Source organism: Molothrus ater, chromosome 3 (genome assembly GCF_012460135.2).
Source record: "Molothrus ater isolate BHLD 08-10-18 breed brown headed cowbird chromosome 3, BPBGC_Mater_1.1, whole genome shotgun sequence".
In the NCBI taxonomy this organism is placed as follows: Eukaryota; Metazoa; Chordata; class Aves; order Passeriformes; family Icteridae; genus Molothrus; species Molothrus ater.
In genome coordinates this window covers 49,388,925-49,404,723 of record NC_050480.2, presented here as the reverse complement: position 1 = coordinate 49,404,723, position 15,799 = coordinate 49,388,925, and the positions used below count along the sequence as shown (strand labels likewise).

Genomic DNA, 15,799 nt, shown 5'->3' with positions numbered 1-15,799 from the left:
TACCATTGCAGAATGGAACCATTAATCACAAAAAGCTCTGGCAATAGTACATTGTGTAAAAGGACAGTTAGGAAAAGAGCCTGCTGTGTTTGAGAGTCCTATATTTCTGTAGTAATGCCCCTTATTGCATTACTGGAATTTAAGGGAGCAATTTGAGAAGTGCAAAACAGCACTGAGGGCAGATTAAGCAATTATATTTTCATAGGGGGAGATTGAGATCAGCCTCTCTTTTCATGGCGCTCAGCAAGGAGTAGATAGATTAAAGACAGATTCAGAGTTTATGTCTATTAAAAGTGATGGATTTCTTCCTTTAAAAATGCAAATGAATGTCAAGTTTGTTATGGCCAGTCACTTCAATGAATGTTATAGAGATTAAGCCTCATAAATTCAAGCTGCAGTTTTGTTGCTGCAAACACTAAACGAAGGTAAATGAATGCTGAGGTGTAAAAAGACCTGCCTTTGCTTGCAATATCAAGATTACTGCTGTAGTGTAAGCTTACTATAATGAACTACTTTGGGAAGTAGTTGAATGTTTTGGCTTGTGATAGTCATAATGAAACAATTTGTTGCATTGGAATATGAAAGAAATACCCAATTCAATACAGAAAGTAACTTACAGGATTCTTCTGGTTAATGCTTTGCCATGATAAATCATTAATTAGTATTTTTAAAAAAAGTAAAGAAACTTTACAAGATAAAAGGATTATATTGAAAAGCTATGTTTGCGTTAGACAACACTGGGAAAAGCAAAGTAGCAGTGTGATTGCAGCCAGGTCAACATGTATTGCATTTTCAAAACAGAGCAACTATGTGAAAAGTGTTCATTAGCGGGATCTGTGGACAGAGAATTAATGATCAAATATATTAACTGTTTTCTATGGCTTCACCTATTACTGAGACAACTGCAGCTGCTGAGCTTGGTATCTGCAGTTGAGGCACACTATCCTTTTGCAGTGCTTTGATAAAACCTCATTGACACAATTCTCTGTATAGCAGTGAGCGGCCTTCTTTGGTTTTTCTAAGTAGGCTGGCAAACTTTGGAAGGTGTTTAAGTGTAACTGGAAGACTATATATCTTTAGTGTAGGAAGCCTTTGGGACACAAACATCTCTGTTGAAGTCTATATTTAGGAGTGGCAACTGTTTCTCTAGTAGGGAAATTATCCTGTGATTCCTAACGTGGAATGTGGCAGATGTGCAGACTATCCGTACTCATTTGGTAACAATTTGCCATAATGCCACAGGCAGTAACATAAATTAAATGTTCAGATGTACATATTTCTATAGGAATTCCTCTGCTAAAAAGGAGTAATAATTAAATGCAAAACACTGAACTACTGTGGACAGTTTCAAGATTTTCATGGTATGCAGTAGTGAGGAAAGAGTACTAACACTCTGCAGCATGTGGTTATCTGTGAAGTGTTTGATCTAACATCTTGCTTGTATGGTGCATGTTCAGCTCGCCGTCTTCAGCTCAGTCCATGGGAGAGCAGCATCGTTAGCAGGCTCCTGACGCCCACACACTCATTCCTGGCTCGGAGTAAAAGCACAGCTGCATTGTCTGGAGATGCAGGTAATCCTGTAACAGCAGAGGCTTCATGTCTCAGACACTTATTTTTCCAGATTCCCTGCCGGAAGCTGTAAAGTCACTGATCTAATTATGGGTGTATGGTAGCATCCCAGAATGAACTTGAACGTCTGTGGTTAGTGTGCATGACAGCATGAAAGCTTCCCTGTACAGTTGTTTGCTATGCCTCTTTCTCTTTCTCCTACTAACTCGTTCTTACTTGTGCCTCTTCATCAATGCAATAAATGAATAAAAAACATAACATACAAAACATGCAGGGCAACAACATCATGCTGGCCATGGCTGTTTAAGGAAATGCACACCTTATTGGAAAGAGCTGATTTAGCACATCCACTGCTAAAGCTGTGAGCTGCTTGCTGCAAAGGAGTTTCAGCCCCTACCAGAGCACTTCCCACATGGAGAAAGTTAGACTTTTATAAAGATAGGCCCTGGCTACTGTGCATTTAATACCTGTGAAGTTAAGTGTGCAGGTTCAGTGGGGTTATAATAATTGTAAAGTTGTCTGCCAACCCCAGAACAGCTCCCTGATGGTACTCACTGAGGGAAAATTAATGTGCAGAAATGTGATGATATTGCTAGGTGGTAATTGAAGGCCCAGGCAAAACTGTATTCCAAATACAACCAGGGCATACTTGCTTATCATGTATTTTAGGTGACAGCTACCTCTTCTTTTATCATAGGATGTTTTATAATCATCCACTTGGAACATTACCATTACACCCTCAGCACGTGCAGCAATATATTATTATAAGTTGAGGCAAGTCTTTCTTGTCTGATGTGGACAGGATTTTTATTCTAATTAAAGAACATAGAAGGTAAGAAGGAACAGAGATCTGCTAAGATTACTTTTAAAGAAGCTTTCACTTAAGAACTCTTATAACTAATTAGGCTGTGGTACGTTTCCACAGGGGTGGTGCTGTAGGAGCAAAAATATGGATGATATTCTACAAATAGTAAAATTAAGAAGCACAGCATTCTTTTTTACTCTTCAAAAACAATCACTCATAAAATTAATATTTAATGTCACCTACCAAGAAGGATATTGGAAACTCAGCTCTTCATTAGGGAATAGTTGAGAAGGTTGCATGTAGTGTTACCTTCTTGGAGCAAGCATGAAGCTTTTTGTGACTGCTCTTGTTTATACTTGTTTATACTGCACAGCTAAACCGAGTGGAATATTGAGAAAGGCTACAAAAAGCAGGAAAGACTGATTTGTCAGTTCAGTCTAAGGCACTTCCCTGAAATGCCTTCCCTATGCTAACTGGAACTAAAGCACCAGAAAAATGATCCATCTGCTCATTTTTTTCCAGGTATTATCTCTAGGAGCAGTAACTTCAGCCCCTTCATACAGGATGCTTCCTGGAGATTAATGATCAAGTGATGCCAATGGCTCACAGCTGCACTCTGAACACTCCACTCATCCCAGCCTGCCATTATTCCCTAGAAAATTACCCTGCCCTTTGGCTGTAAAAATAAATTGCAATGTAAAAAATCCAAACTGAGTTAAATATGTACTCATGTCCTTAAATTTTAAGGAAGTATTAGGGACATCCAGCATAAGAATACATCTGGATCTTTTTTTAAATAAATCCTTTGAAGCCAAAATGTTTTGTAAATAGCTTTCAAAAAGCTCCTCTGAATAGATGTAATCCTGTTAGTATGTGAATCATTGGAAGTGCTGCCTAAAGCATTGTCTGGCAACTTCACAATGGAAAATGAACTGTTTCTCTTTTAATACTTGTGTTGTCTTCCTTGGTGGTAACTTCAGATAATCAGCATGCAGAAGGGGAATTGAATCACAGGGCAGGAGCCACATAAATGATAAGGTGTATAAAGCATTATGCCACTGCCTCCTATCTGGTTTAGATGCCCTCAACCAAAATAAAACCACAAGCAAAAATCCCTGTTTTCTTGTTTCTTGCTTGTTTTTTAGTCATAATTCCTCATTAAACATAAATCCCTATGAACTATAAGGCAAGCATTAGCGCCATTGCTGTAACGCTTACATGAGACTCTTTATTCATAATGTTAATCTCTTGGTACAGGAGAATTTGCAGCATTAGTACTGTTAAGTCTATGAGCTCTTCCTGTAACAGCAGCTGTACTTTTGTAAGACTAGAAGAATTAACTGTATGTGGAACTGCATTCTTTCAAGTGTGCTCAGGGAGGGATATACAGGCAAGAAATATTGGTTTAGTTTCATTTGGTTTGGCTTTTCATTATGGAAATAGAGGATGTAAATTTCTTTGACATGGAGGAAAAAAAAGGAATAGGAAAGATACTATATAGAGCCCCTATTTTATCCTCAAGTGACATGCTGGATAGTAACTGTGCTAAGACTCAATTAAATGACCAGAAGAGACAAACAGGAGCTGATAACGTAGTTTTTCCCAATCTTCTCCTTCAGTTAAATCAAGAGAAAGTCCAAGAACACTTTGCTGCAAGAAGTTTCCCATGATATGTTTTGCAGTTAAAGTTCTCTTTGAAGATAAAATCAGAGCATTGTCTATCTGATACCTGCTATTGTCAGGTCTTTTGATAACAGTCTTTTTGCTTGTGCAGACCAACACAAGCTGCCATCCTGGTTACTCAAAAACTAATTTCCAAGCTGATTTGTTGTTGTCAGCCTGTTTTTTTTTAATGCGTAACATAGTTTGCTGTTGAGAATGTATTTGAGTAAGTTGTTATTCTAGAAGTATCAAAAATATAATGGGCTGAAATATTCCTAAAAACAAGAATTAAAAAAAAATCATTTGCTGCAAATTGTAGACAGCAATTTCATTGATTTCCTAGTTGAAACTGGTTTGTATTGTCAATGGGTTTTGATCTTTGTGTGTATGTCTCCTTTAATTTTTCTTCACTTCCAATGCAGTTCGTAGGCATTCTGATTTCGTTTGATTGCTTTCTATTCTGAATGTAATTGAAACTCATTTCAATGTGTCTACTAAGCTAATCTGTCAGAGCAGCCATTGTTTCTACTGCTTTTTCAGAACCACCAGTTGTACAAAAACTTAATGGGAAAATACTTTCTACTACCCAGTATCATGGCATATTTCTTAAATTTTTAGAAAGAAATTATTAGTTTACAAATGGAAAAGTGCATGAACACCTATTGAACTTGCATCCTTACTGTATGTGTGGCCAAGCTAACGTGTCAAATGATGGTTCTGATTTGATACTTAGCCATTTCTCTGTGTATTAATACCTTCTTTCTTTTCTGTCTTTCTCGGTCGTTTCTGTTCCTGCTGGCTTTCCTCTGTCAATTCTCCAATGCTACTCTGTAATTAAAACTAATAAATAATGAAACCAACCAACACCGTAGTTATCCCCGTTTGTCCCCGTTCAGCATCTTGCAGCCCCCTCAGCCCTCTGTCCTACAAGGCCCTGAACTGTAGGAATTCAGGAGAAAGAGCAAAACTCTATGCTTCCACCGATGCCGTTGGACGTCGGAGAACAACGCACCTTTCAGGGGTAAGCTTGGCAGCCAATGTGTCCTTGGTGTCCCGTGCCATGACCACCTGACTGCAGTGCTTGTTAGGACTGGAATAGCTGCAGGGATACTTCCTCTCCTCTGCATCATCCCCTCCTCTCCAGTTTGTGTCATAGTTGGCTGGATTTTAACTGAAACATGCTACATTATGTGGTGGCACAACCTGATTATGCACCAAAGAATCCATGTGGAAAAGCACTGATGTTTTCCAAACACCTGTGTTTGCAGAGTAGATGCCTTAGTTTCTCACAAGGCACAGAGGCAGTTACAGTGCCCTGTTCTCAAGTGGATTCTTTGCTGCCTTTTAAGGCCCAAGATGGTGTTGCCATTTTTCCCTCAGTGGGGAACTTGTTTTTCCCAGCACGCTGTTTCCACAAAGGTTCCAGAATTTGATGTCTTTTGAGACCTCTGGCAAATTCAGCTGAGCCCCTAGAATAGAGGGGGCGGGGAATGCATGCACTCACATGTCTCTGTCCACAAGTGCATAGAGTACTCTCGCTTCATCTGTACTTTCTTAGGTACCAGAACCTAAGAAAGGCTAGTAAATGTTTCCTCCCTGGGAAGGAAGAAGTTGGTTTAGGAGCATGGTTTATAAGCAAGGCTTTCTACAGGTCACTGTTCATTCTGAATGATTTAATAGCAGTACTACAGGCTGATCTGAGCTTTTAGGAAAATCGAAACAGTAGAGCAAACTCGTGTTCACTGTGCTCCAAGCCAATGGGATGCAGTCAGACCCAGTTCAAATTCATTTGCTGAACCTGAGCAGTTATATTTTTCTTGTACTCCACAACCTGAGTTAGAGTGTGAGAAGGGTTGAAGTAATCTCTGCAAAATATTGTGTAAGAGGTGCTCGCATTTTTGTTTGGCCTGATGGGCAGAAGGTCAAGAGGCAGTGCTGCTATTGCCATCCTTATTGGAAGCAGTGTTAATCAAAGTGCCACAAGTCATAGCCTCTACTTAATCTTTCAGGCAGAGGGTAGTATACTGAAGTTTAAGCTAAGGCATAGTCTTAGTATGTATCTTTAGAGAAATTTCCTAGCATGTGCATAGAGCACGGCCTGTTGGTGCTTCCTCTTAAGTCTTTCTGATTGCATGAGGTTTGGGGTTTGGCTTTTCTTTTTTCCTAAATTAGAAAGAAGACAGGTTGTTACTTTTTGGTGGAGGAGGTAATATGAAACTCTTGTTGATATAAAATGAGTTAAGAGCTGTTTCCAGTAGCCTGTATGATGTGGAGAATCTTTTATGCTTCTGAAAACTTCTGTATTAATTCAGCTTTTTACTTTATTGATATGAGGAAAAATTTTCTGATGCTCTGCCTTCAATACTAATAAAGTAGATACAATAGAGAGTTACTGTTAGCAAGCCAAAACTCTTGTTCATTGTAGTGCATTTGTTCTGGTTGTATTTACTTTGCTAACTCAGTGCATCATGTGCTCATGAAGTTGTTTTCAGTCTGTCTTTTCCAGCTGTTAACCTGGCTTTCAGTTCAGGGGACAAGCATTGCACAGCTTTCAGCTGGTGAGGCTCTCAAGCCTCATGATGCACCTGTTACAGGGGTTGTGTTTCAGCCTCAGCCAAGGTGGTGAGCAGCGGCCTCTTTCTTCATCATGCTGGCTGAGTGGCAGTTCAGTGTACTTTCCAGCATTCCTAGTCTTCAGACTCCTGGGGTCTGAGCTCCTTATTCCAAAACCATGAAGTTTTTCATCTATACTAAAATATGGGGAGTATATAGATACTTAAGTTCTGATATATTGCCTTAAAGCAGTTGTTCTGTTGTAGCTCTGGTTTGTGTTATTGGAAATGTTTCTCAACTTAGCATTTTATTTTTTAAAAATAAAGAAGGAAAAAGGAAATCACTATCATGTATAAGAACCAATGGCAAAAAAGTATGTGCTGTAAAATCATCCAAGGAAAGAAAGACTTGGATAACTGGTGTACCATATTTGGAAGCTTTGAGGACATCTGTGGTGTTCACTTATAAGCATGAATCCAAAATATTGTGCTATATAGAAAGACTGTGACCAAGTATGAGCCAAGGGGAGGGGGAGTTTGTTTTGTGTTTTCTTCAAAAGAAATTCTGTGTTTATGGGAAGCAGTGGAAGGTACTCTGTGGCAGTCAGCAAAGATCAAACTATAAAAGGTAATTTTTTTGCCTGTGTAAAAATAAGCCTCTGCAAATTAGCCCATTACATCTTAGGACAGGAGAGAATGGTTAGGAAGGATTCTTGTTGTCAAATGCACATCTACTGACAAAGATGGTGTCAGGTTACTGGAGCTATATTAAGGAACTTGTTAAACAAGCTGCAGAAACCACTGACTCAGCACTGCTTTTTCTCAGCCCCCCAACTCCTTGTCCTTAACTAAGCTTGCTTTGCTTTCTTTAGCTGTGTGAACTCTGGCTTGACTTTGTCTTTTTGTTTGCTGAGCTATAGACTGACAAAAGAGAAAAGGACCATTTGTCATCCAGCTTCTCAGCCAACTTTAAAGGAGGTCATTTTACTTCCAGCCTCAAAGCTAGATCATCAGCTCCCTCTCCAGTTTGGTAAGTCAAGTACAGCCTTAGCTGGACATGAGCTATAGGCAGCTCTGATTGTTCTATTAATCAAATGTGAAACAGGGCAAATGTATTTGATGATGTAGATGTTTTCTCTCTGTGAAGAAAGGGAAAGACAGTTCTGCTTTTAAAAAAATCTTGCTACTGTTCTGGAGAAGGGGAAGGGGCAGGAAAGTACTTGGTTTCTTCCTTCCTGGTTGGGCTCAGTGCTCACACACATCTGGAGAGTTGGAGAGAGGCATTTTGCGTGAAACCCATTCAGTTGTGCCAGCAGTCCTGCTTCATAGAGAAACAGAGAAGTGGCTTTATTTTTAGCTGCTATGGTTGTAGAAGTGATATATAAGTGGAAACCAGCATTGTCACTCTTTGATTACACAGGCATGCGTCAAAGTCTTTGCCTTTTTTGCCTGGCACACCCAAGCAGATAACTTCCCCACCTGGTTCCTCCAAAGTTTCCTCTGCTCAGACACGTCCTCCCTCTCCTGGCAACATCCGGCCAGTCAAAAAAGAGATCAAACCAGAAGGTGAGAAGAAAAGACCAGAAAAGGAGGCTGAAAAGGCCAATGAGGTGAGGACAGAAGAGAGTAAAGGAACTTCAGCAGGTGCTGGAGAACCCACAAGTCAGGAGCAGCTCACTGTCCAAGCACAGCTAACTCAAGGTAAGGAGACATCTTACTTTAGGATAAGGAATCTTTTATATTTTTCCTTCCCATTTTCTGAAATTATGTAGCTTTCAGTATTTTTCTGTCAAAGGTTTGTCTGAATTCTTCACAACACTCCTATTGATGTATGTTCATGATGAGAAAATTGTAGGCAGGTTGAAGCCCTCATTCTTCTAAGTCAAAACAACATGCCAAGTTGCCTCACGCAGCGTAGCTTCACAAGCTTTTTCTCTGCCCTTTTGGACAGGAATTTTGTTCTCCATATCATAACATAGCTTATTTACAAGCTGTTGAAGTAGAATAATAATGGTCTGAAGATGGTACAGGAAGCCACCACATAAGGTGTGTGAGCAGTGAGAATGTCCTGCTCTGCTAGACACAGTGCACTTGTGCTGGTAACACTCCTAGCTTGTGTATAATATTGAAAAAGAACCATATCACAGGAGAGATTAGCAGAATATAGTGGAATGCAAAGAAGAGTAAGGAGAAGAGTAAAAAGGAATAGGGAGAATTTTTAAGGGAAAATGAGTCATTAAAAATAGTTAACCAGTGAACAAGAAACCCACACCAAACCCTACCAGCCTTGAAAAGTAGCAATGCAGAAAAGGATGTACACAAAAAAAAGACTGTAAAGTGTAGAAAGGGCAAAAGGTAAATCTGAAAATTAAAAAATATAGGTTTCTTCTAGCAGACAATTTAGTTCATTCTAAATATGGCATAAACAGTCTCTTGCAGATGAGATAGAAAGTCCAGTGTGGCCACTGGGATACAGAAGTTGGGTTAGTTATGATTCTGAACTTAAAATTCGTAGACTTCCCTGTAGTTATCTTTCAGATAAGAGTTTTAAGTATTAGTAAGCTTGCATTCAACTGCAGCAGGTATAGTTTGGGGTTGTTCTGTGAAGAAAACCTCACGTGAATTGATTTCTTGTGTTTTTTTTAAGTCCCGTTACAGCAGTTCCTGTCTGATACCCAGGTCTTACTACAGAAGGTGCAACCCCACAAAAAGGGTGAATGGATGTATCTATTCGCCACGGGCATGCAAAGGAGATTTAATCGCTATCTTTTGCCTGCTTCCTTTTGAGGAGAAAACTTCCTTTTAAGACCATTTCAGAGATAGCACTGAGACAACTTTGCAAGTGTTTACAAGTTGTAGCTCTCCAGTACAAGGTGCCGACCAGAAAAACCATCATGCTTGTTTCACTGTTTAGTTCAGGAGAAAGAGAGGCTCCACTTCTTTGCAGCATCTGTCAACATTTGAGTTTGTGACAAGATCTCTTAGTATTGAAACATGTGTGTTTCAAGATGTGCTTATGTGTGATAAAGGTATTCAAAACTCAAGCAGTTTGTATTCACATCAAAGAATACAAGCAAAGATATAAAGTGGAGACAATGAAAGAGAAGGGTACTATACTCAAAGCAGGGAGCAGCCCTTCAAATTGAATGTGTTTTCCCAAAGCCAGAGGAGGTGGTGGTTGGGACCAGAGATAAAGACCTCAAGCAAAACATTTTACATGTGAGGTTATAGGATGGCTTTGTACTGCCAATGGAGGCCCCAGCTACCAAAACTGAGTCACTAGTTGAATTCAAGAATCTAGAGAGGTGCAAGTACAGCATTTGGGGCTAGAGGAATGTTGCTGATTCTCCTGGGACTGTGTTGCAGGTGAGTACAGCTCATTCCCTACAGGTAACACACTCGCCTTTCGCTGGTCTGGCTCAGCTGCCTGCTGGCTCTGTGTTCACAGGAGCCAGGAGGTCAGCAGGTAGCAATTGCTGATGAAGCTGTTCAAGCTTTTGCAGGCAAATCTCATACACAACTTTACTAATGCCACTGAAGCTTTAAAGGTCTTTTGGGTGTTATCTGTTCTGACAGCAGGGCAGGTGTGCATTAAGCTGCTTGTTATGCTGCCAACTTCAGCGCCTGGGGCAAGAAGCGAGCTCCAAGCAGCACAAAGCTGTGCTCCCTTCAAAGCAACAGCCCTGCCTTGGCCCATGTTAGTAAATTAGAAAGGGCTGAGGTACAGGAACTCTGTCGTTTATACTGTTTACAATTACAAAGGCTCTCTGGTATGTTTCTGATCCAGGCTGTAATTGCAGCCTCTCATTTTCTTACCTTCTGTCCCCAAGGCTACTAAGAGCATGGCTCTAAATGGCTCCCAAGATTCAGAGTGATCAAATTGCTTACCTTTTTATATTCCAACATCCCAGAATTTTCTAAGTTCCCAGCTACATCTTGGAGGTTAGCCGAGCTTGGGACTGTTCCCTGGGGTTGGGCTGAATACCTGTTTTGTTAATGTGAGAGAATAGTGCTCCATTGCACTAGGGCTAAACTGTGCCAGCTCACCTCAAGGCTAGAGAACAGGCACTGGCACTCTTTGAATTACTGGTGTAGAAGTATCATTTAAATTCATGGTCGAAGCTCTGAAGGAGTTATAGAAAGACCTCTGTAGTTTTTAGCTGATAGAAGAGGAGAGGAGAGGTCAACAGATGGGAATTCAGCACAGAAAACAAATTAATTTGTTTGTTTACATGATGAGGTATAGGAAGGGGGGAACGGGAGGAGACCCCCCTTTAGAAGTTGTTAGTGAGGTTAGGAAAATTGCCACAGCTCAGTGTATGGTTAGAAATGCAGATTTATAATCATCTGCTTGCTGCTCTTTATGACTTATTTTACATATATATTACTGGGTCAGAATCTAATTTCATTGACAGTTCAAAGTCTTCCCTCTCCATGTTTGCCTGCATTACCAGATGGAATTACTCTGGGAATGCTTCCTAACATTAGCTTGTGTGTTGGTAATGGTCCCTGGTGTCCAGAGAAAAGGTGATAAGTCACTCTGTACCTGTGCTAGATAATGCCAGGCAAACTTACAGAAATATGAAAAAAACCCCATGAAAACTATATGAAAAAGTAACATCTTCTCTGCCACATGGACAAAGCTGGCCCTGAATAAAGAATTGATATGAAGGCATTACTGAAATTTGAACACAAGCCACAGTTCACCAATAGTGGCAACATTTAAAAAGCTGTGTCCCATGAGTTGCCTCAGGTTGGAGCAGCTGCAAAACTGATGATAGCTGGTGTCCTACCATTGGTGCAGATCACATCAGGCAGTTGATGTTTGAGATCACCAAGTCACCAAAAGTGACTATCACCAAAAATTCTGGATCGGATCTTCAGAAGTGGATGATCATACAGAAGAAAATATAATTTCACAATGTTTTATTTCTGCTCTTCAAACAGAATTGGGCAAACTTAAGTAATGTGATGGTAAGGACTTTCTAAGTCAGCATAACTTCTGTTCAGCACCTGTCAGCATTTGTTCTGACGGAAAATTTGACTTACACTTTCAGCTGCAATGCTTTCACATACCCTGCAAAACCAAACTTCCCTGAAGGTATGTGAACCTCTGGCATCTAGAGACCTCTTCCTCCTCTGAGTCATTTAAAAAAACACATAATCTTGAAAACACTTTGCAGTGCATTTACAAGTATTTTTTGTTCAAGGGAGTGACATCTTGGCTACTGTGTCTGTACAAACTCATTTTCTTTCCCATTTGTTTCAGCAGCCAGCCCATCCCTACCTCCTGCCCCACCAACTCCTTCTCCAGCCCCAGCACTGCCCAAGCCCTCTGCAGGTACAACTGACCCTGAAGAAGCAACAAGGCTGCTGACTGAAAAGAGGCGCCTTGCCCGTGAGCAGCGGGAACGGGAGGAGCAGGAAAGGAGGGAGAGAGAAGAGCTTGAAAGGTAATTCTAGGCCTCTGCAGCAGAGAAGCATGTAGACGTTTGTAGCAGCTTGTTGTGTGTATTCTCCTGTCACATTGTTACATGTGAAGCACAGCACTGAAGTGCAGAAGGCACAAGTTCCTCCCCAAAACCGTATTTTGCTGCTGGGTTTTTCAGTTGGTGGTGGTACCTAAGCAGATGTGTAAGGTTAAAACTTTTTCTAAGTAGAGCTTTAAAATAAGTCAGGAGGAGAGAGTAGATCCTTGCAGTTGTGATTTGTTTTTTTCCTCAGAGATTAACTAAGCTGTACTTTTTTATTCTGGCTAGAGAACTCTGCACGGCTGTTTTCAACTTTGTGATCAGTCTTTTACTTTGAGTTGTAAGATCTCTGTTGTGGGTGGTGCTTTAGGTGTGACTTAGACCTCTTTGTTTTCTTGTTTAAAATAAAGACACCCCCAACACCCTCGCAGAAGTTTTGGAGGGTAATTAATGTTACATCTCACTTTCTAATAGCAAATGAGTAGCCCATCAGAATACTCATGACTCTGGCTACAAGTCTACAAGTTGTGTTTTTTTGGAGGGCTGCCATGCCTCTGGAATTTGTCGGATTTCTTAAACCACTTTGCTAATAGGAACAAGGCAGAACTAGTTAAAAAAGCCTGGCTTTCCAAAAGGCTCACGACACTGACTCTCTCAAAAAGAGTTTTAAAGAAAAAAAGCTGCTGTGGCGTAAGAGTAATATAGTGAATAAATACTAAGTCAGAAAGATCAAAAATAAAAAGTAAAGATAATCAGCTTTCACAGTGAAAGGAGTTTTCAGTGTCTGTGCAGTGCCTTCATAAAAGAACTTGAAAGGAGTTGAGGCCAGTGAGATGATGTTGGTCTCCAGTGAGATAAGTCAGTTGTGAACAGGTTGAGACATATCTTACAAAATGGAAGCTGGATTGCTGTACTAATAAGCATAAAGGAATGTAGGAATAGGAAATAATCCTAACTTTACTGGTGTTGGTCTCTGGGTGAATTATCTCTGAGGGAAGAGATCTTGTTTGGAGTTGAATATGTGAAACATATTCTGGAACAAAATGAAAATGTCATTCTGAATGACCCCAAGATAAATCTACGTTTTGAATGTTGAGTTTTATTTTTTCTTTACAATTGTAAAATTAGTAAAACTAGAAAAATAAGTGCAGAAAGACATCAAGGAAGATCACAAGCAGAAAGTAGTTCCCATATAAAAATCTACTAAGCAGGTGAGGATTCTTCAGCTGGGAAGGTATGCTAAAAAGTCCTAAATAATTCGGGAAATGTCAAAGGTGAAGGGAAAAGTCACTCGCTTCATAACACAAGGATATGAGGAGCCATTAGTAAGGTTGGGAGGAAACCTTCAAAAATTGGCAGAATTAGATACTTTTTTAAATCAAGGAATCATTGCCATGAAGTGAGATGGATGACAAAAATGCATACTTTTAAAAATATGATTATAGCAGAAAGGAGTGTTTTGCAGAATGTATTAATCAAAGATACTATTTCTGACTCAGAAAGTATGCAAGTCATCAACTAGGCAGAGATATGCAGGAAAAGTATTGGTGTTGAATTGCAAAGTTTTTTATATTCCATAGGGCTTCATGTTTGGCCCCTATGGGAAGCAGAACAGAATAGGACAGCAGTGCACCCTTTATCAAGTTGGGACAGCAGTGCTGGATCAGGAACCTGGTCGTTTGGCTTTTCTCCCTACTTTTATTACCTGTTTTTCTTACGCTTATTTAATGATTGCAGACAAAAGAAAGAGGAGTTGTCACAGAGGATAGCTGAAGAAAGAGCTCGCCGAGAGGAGGAGGAAGTTCGCAGACAAGAAGCAGAAAAACAAAGGAAGGATGCAGAGGAGCGGGAAAAGGAGGAACGGCTGCGCCGCCAGGCAGAAGAGAGAGAGCAGAAGGAGAAAGAAGAGATGGAGCGTGTTCAGAGACAAGTATGCTTCCCTCTTGGAATTTCTGGGCCAGTCTAGCTGGCAGCAAAGTGGATGTAGCAGCACTTCCCTTCCTAAATTAGAGCAATATCTACAATTTAAATGCTATCTGAAAAGTGTTGGGACAGAGTTCATTCCATAGAGTAGTTCAAAGAGTAGAGATCTTTCTACTTGACAGAAACATGTGGTAGGGAGTTGAGTTTTGGGGTTTTTTTTCCCTCTCTCCCTTTTCAATGTATTTGGAACAAATCCTTTCTTATTCCTCATAAATTAGGATGAAAAGATCAATATAGTTGTGTTGGGGAATTTTGATAAATGCTGTTATACCAGAGGATTCTTTGTCCCAAGAGTTATAGCAAGTCCAGATCTAAAGATAACTATTCACTGTGTTGAATTCTAATCCTATGTCAAATACTGCTTTTGTGTGGGGCTGGTGGGAAGGGGTAGATTTAATCAAACCAAGGAGAACCTTTATCTGGCCCAGTACTCCAGAAATTAGTCAAAAGACATAATAAATGAAAATTAAGTTTTTCAAGTGCTTTCATTTTTGATGGGCATAATGTTGGTTTACTGACTTCAGGAGAGGCTGTGGTAAGCATTCTGGATAGGATTCTTCTCTTCTCACATGTCCTCTTACTTCTTGCATGTGCTTTATTCTTCCACAAGCCAACACTTCAATTTGCCTTGTAGACACGAGGTTTTTCTTCTGATGTATAAATGTATGCTTCTGATAATAAATATTTAAAGGACTGTGTTAGTGGATATGGCTGAGAAATTCCATTCTTCTTTTCCAGAAGATTTGTGCTACTTTCTTTGAAATGTTAAACTGAGGTTTAACTCAATTTAGCCCTCAAAGATATAACAGGGCCAAGGCTTTTTTGGATGTTAGAGATGCAAGAAATTATCTATTGTAGTAGTTCCATCATATAATAGTGTCCCAGTCAAGGAGCAAGGCCCCTCTACAGTATATTCCAGGCAAATTTTGCATTTCATTAAAAAAGCAGAAATGGAAAGTTTGTGCAAATGGACCTGTGGCTCTTTGCCCTTGATCCTGTTAAACAGTTACTCTGTGGCCAAACAAAACATTCTGCTGCATTTGTTTTACTCTCAGAAATATCCACCACACAAAATATGGATCTCTCTAATACTTTCCTGGCTGCTGTTTAAGGCTGAAGGCTAGAAAATTTATTCCTTTTTTGTCATCTGCTGTGTTCTTGAACAGACACAGAACCAAACATAATGTCCATTGTTTAGTTATTCTCTCTTAATACTATGCAAAACATGGAAATTAATCAAGAAATACGCAGTTCCATCTGAAAAGATTTTTGGTGACTTGTAAACCCCAAAAGTGTGTTTTCAGGGTTTTGTAGACAGACATAATTAGATATAGAGTATAAAACTTGTCATTCCTCACTTATTTTTCCTCACTTCTTTTTCTTTTACCACCAACACAGAAAGAAGAGGAAGCTCGCCTGCGGGAAGAGGCTGAGAGGATTCGATTAGAACGTGAAAAGCATTTCCAAAGAGAAGAGCAAGAGCGCTTGGAAAGGAAGAAGGTAACTCAGTCCATGCAGAGAAACTGTGATTGGTTGTGCCTTAGCAGTCTGTTTCCACCTGAGCAGTAGGAAGTAAATGATGTTAATGTGCTCTCAGAAAGGCTGCAGTCCTCAGTGGCCTGATGTGACAATGAAGGGAATATTGCCAACAGTAATAAATAATTCATTTTTTTGCAATAAACAGATACAGCTGATAAATGACAAGCAGTTGTGGTTTGGAAGAAAGATATTCAAATTAATGCCACCAAACATTATTT

General features: G+C 39.9%; 1 protein-coding gene across 6 annotated transcripts in view; it reads left to right on the top strand.

The window, feature by feature from the left end:
• The window catches only part of MAP7 (microtubule associated protein 7), a 110,249-nt gene that overhangs the window by 83,656 nt on the left and 10,794 nt on the right, over positions 1–15,799 (top strand). For 3 of the 6 annotated variants that reach the window (XM_036379539.2, XM_036379540.2, XM_036379535.2), the window contains 7 exons: positions 1,458–1,571; positions 4,909–5,057; positions 7,509–7,618; positions 8,009–8,289; positions 11,858–12,041; positions 13,797–13,989; positions 15,441–15,542. In XM_036379539.2, coding sequence (XP_036235432.1) covers positions 1,458–1,571; positions 4,909–5,057; positions 7,509–7,618; positions 8,009–8,289; positions 11,858–12,041; positions 13,797–13,989; positions 15,441–15,542 — 1,133 coding nt within the window. The remainder of the gene's footprint in view (positions 1–1,457; positions 1,572–4,908; positions 5,058–7,508; positions 7,619–8,008; positions 8,290–11,857; positions 12,042–13,796; positions 13,990–15,440; positions 15,543–15,799) is intronic. The other 3 variants (XM_036379542.2, XM_036379537.2, XM_036379536.2) reach the window with 2 other exon arrangements.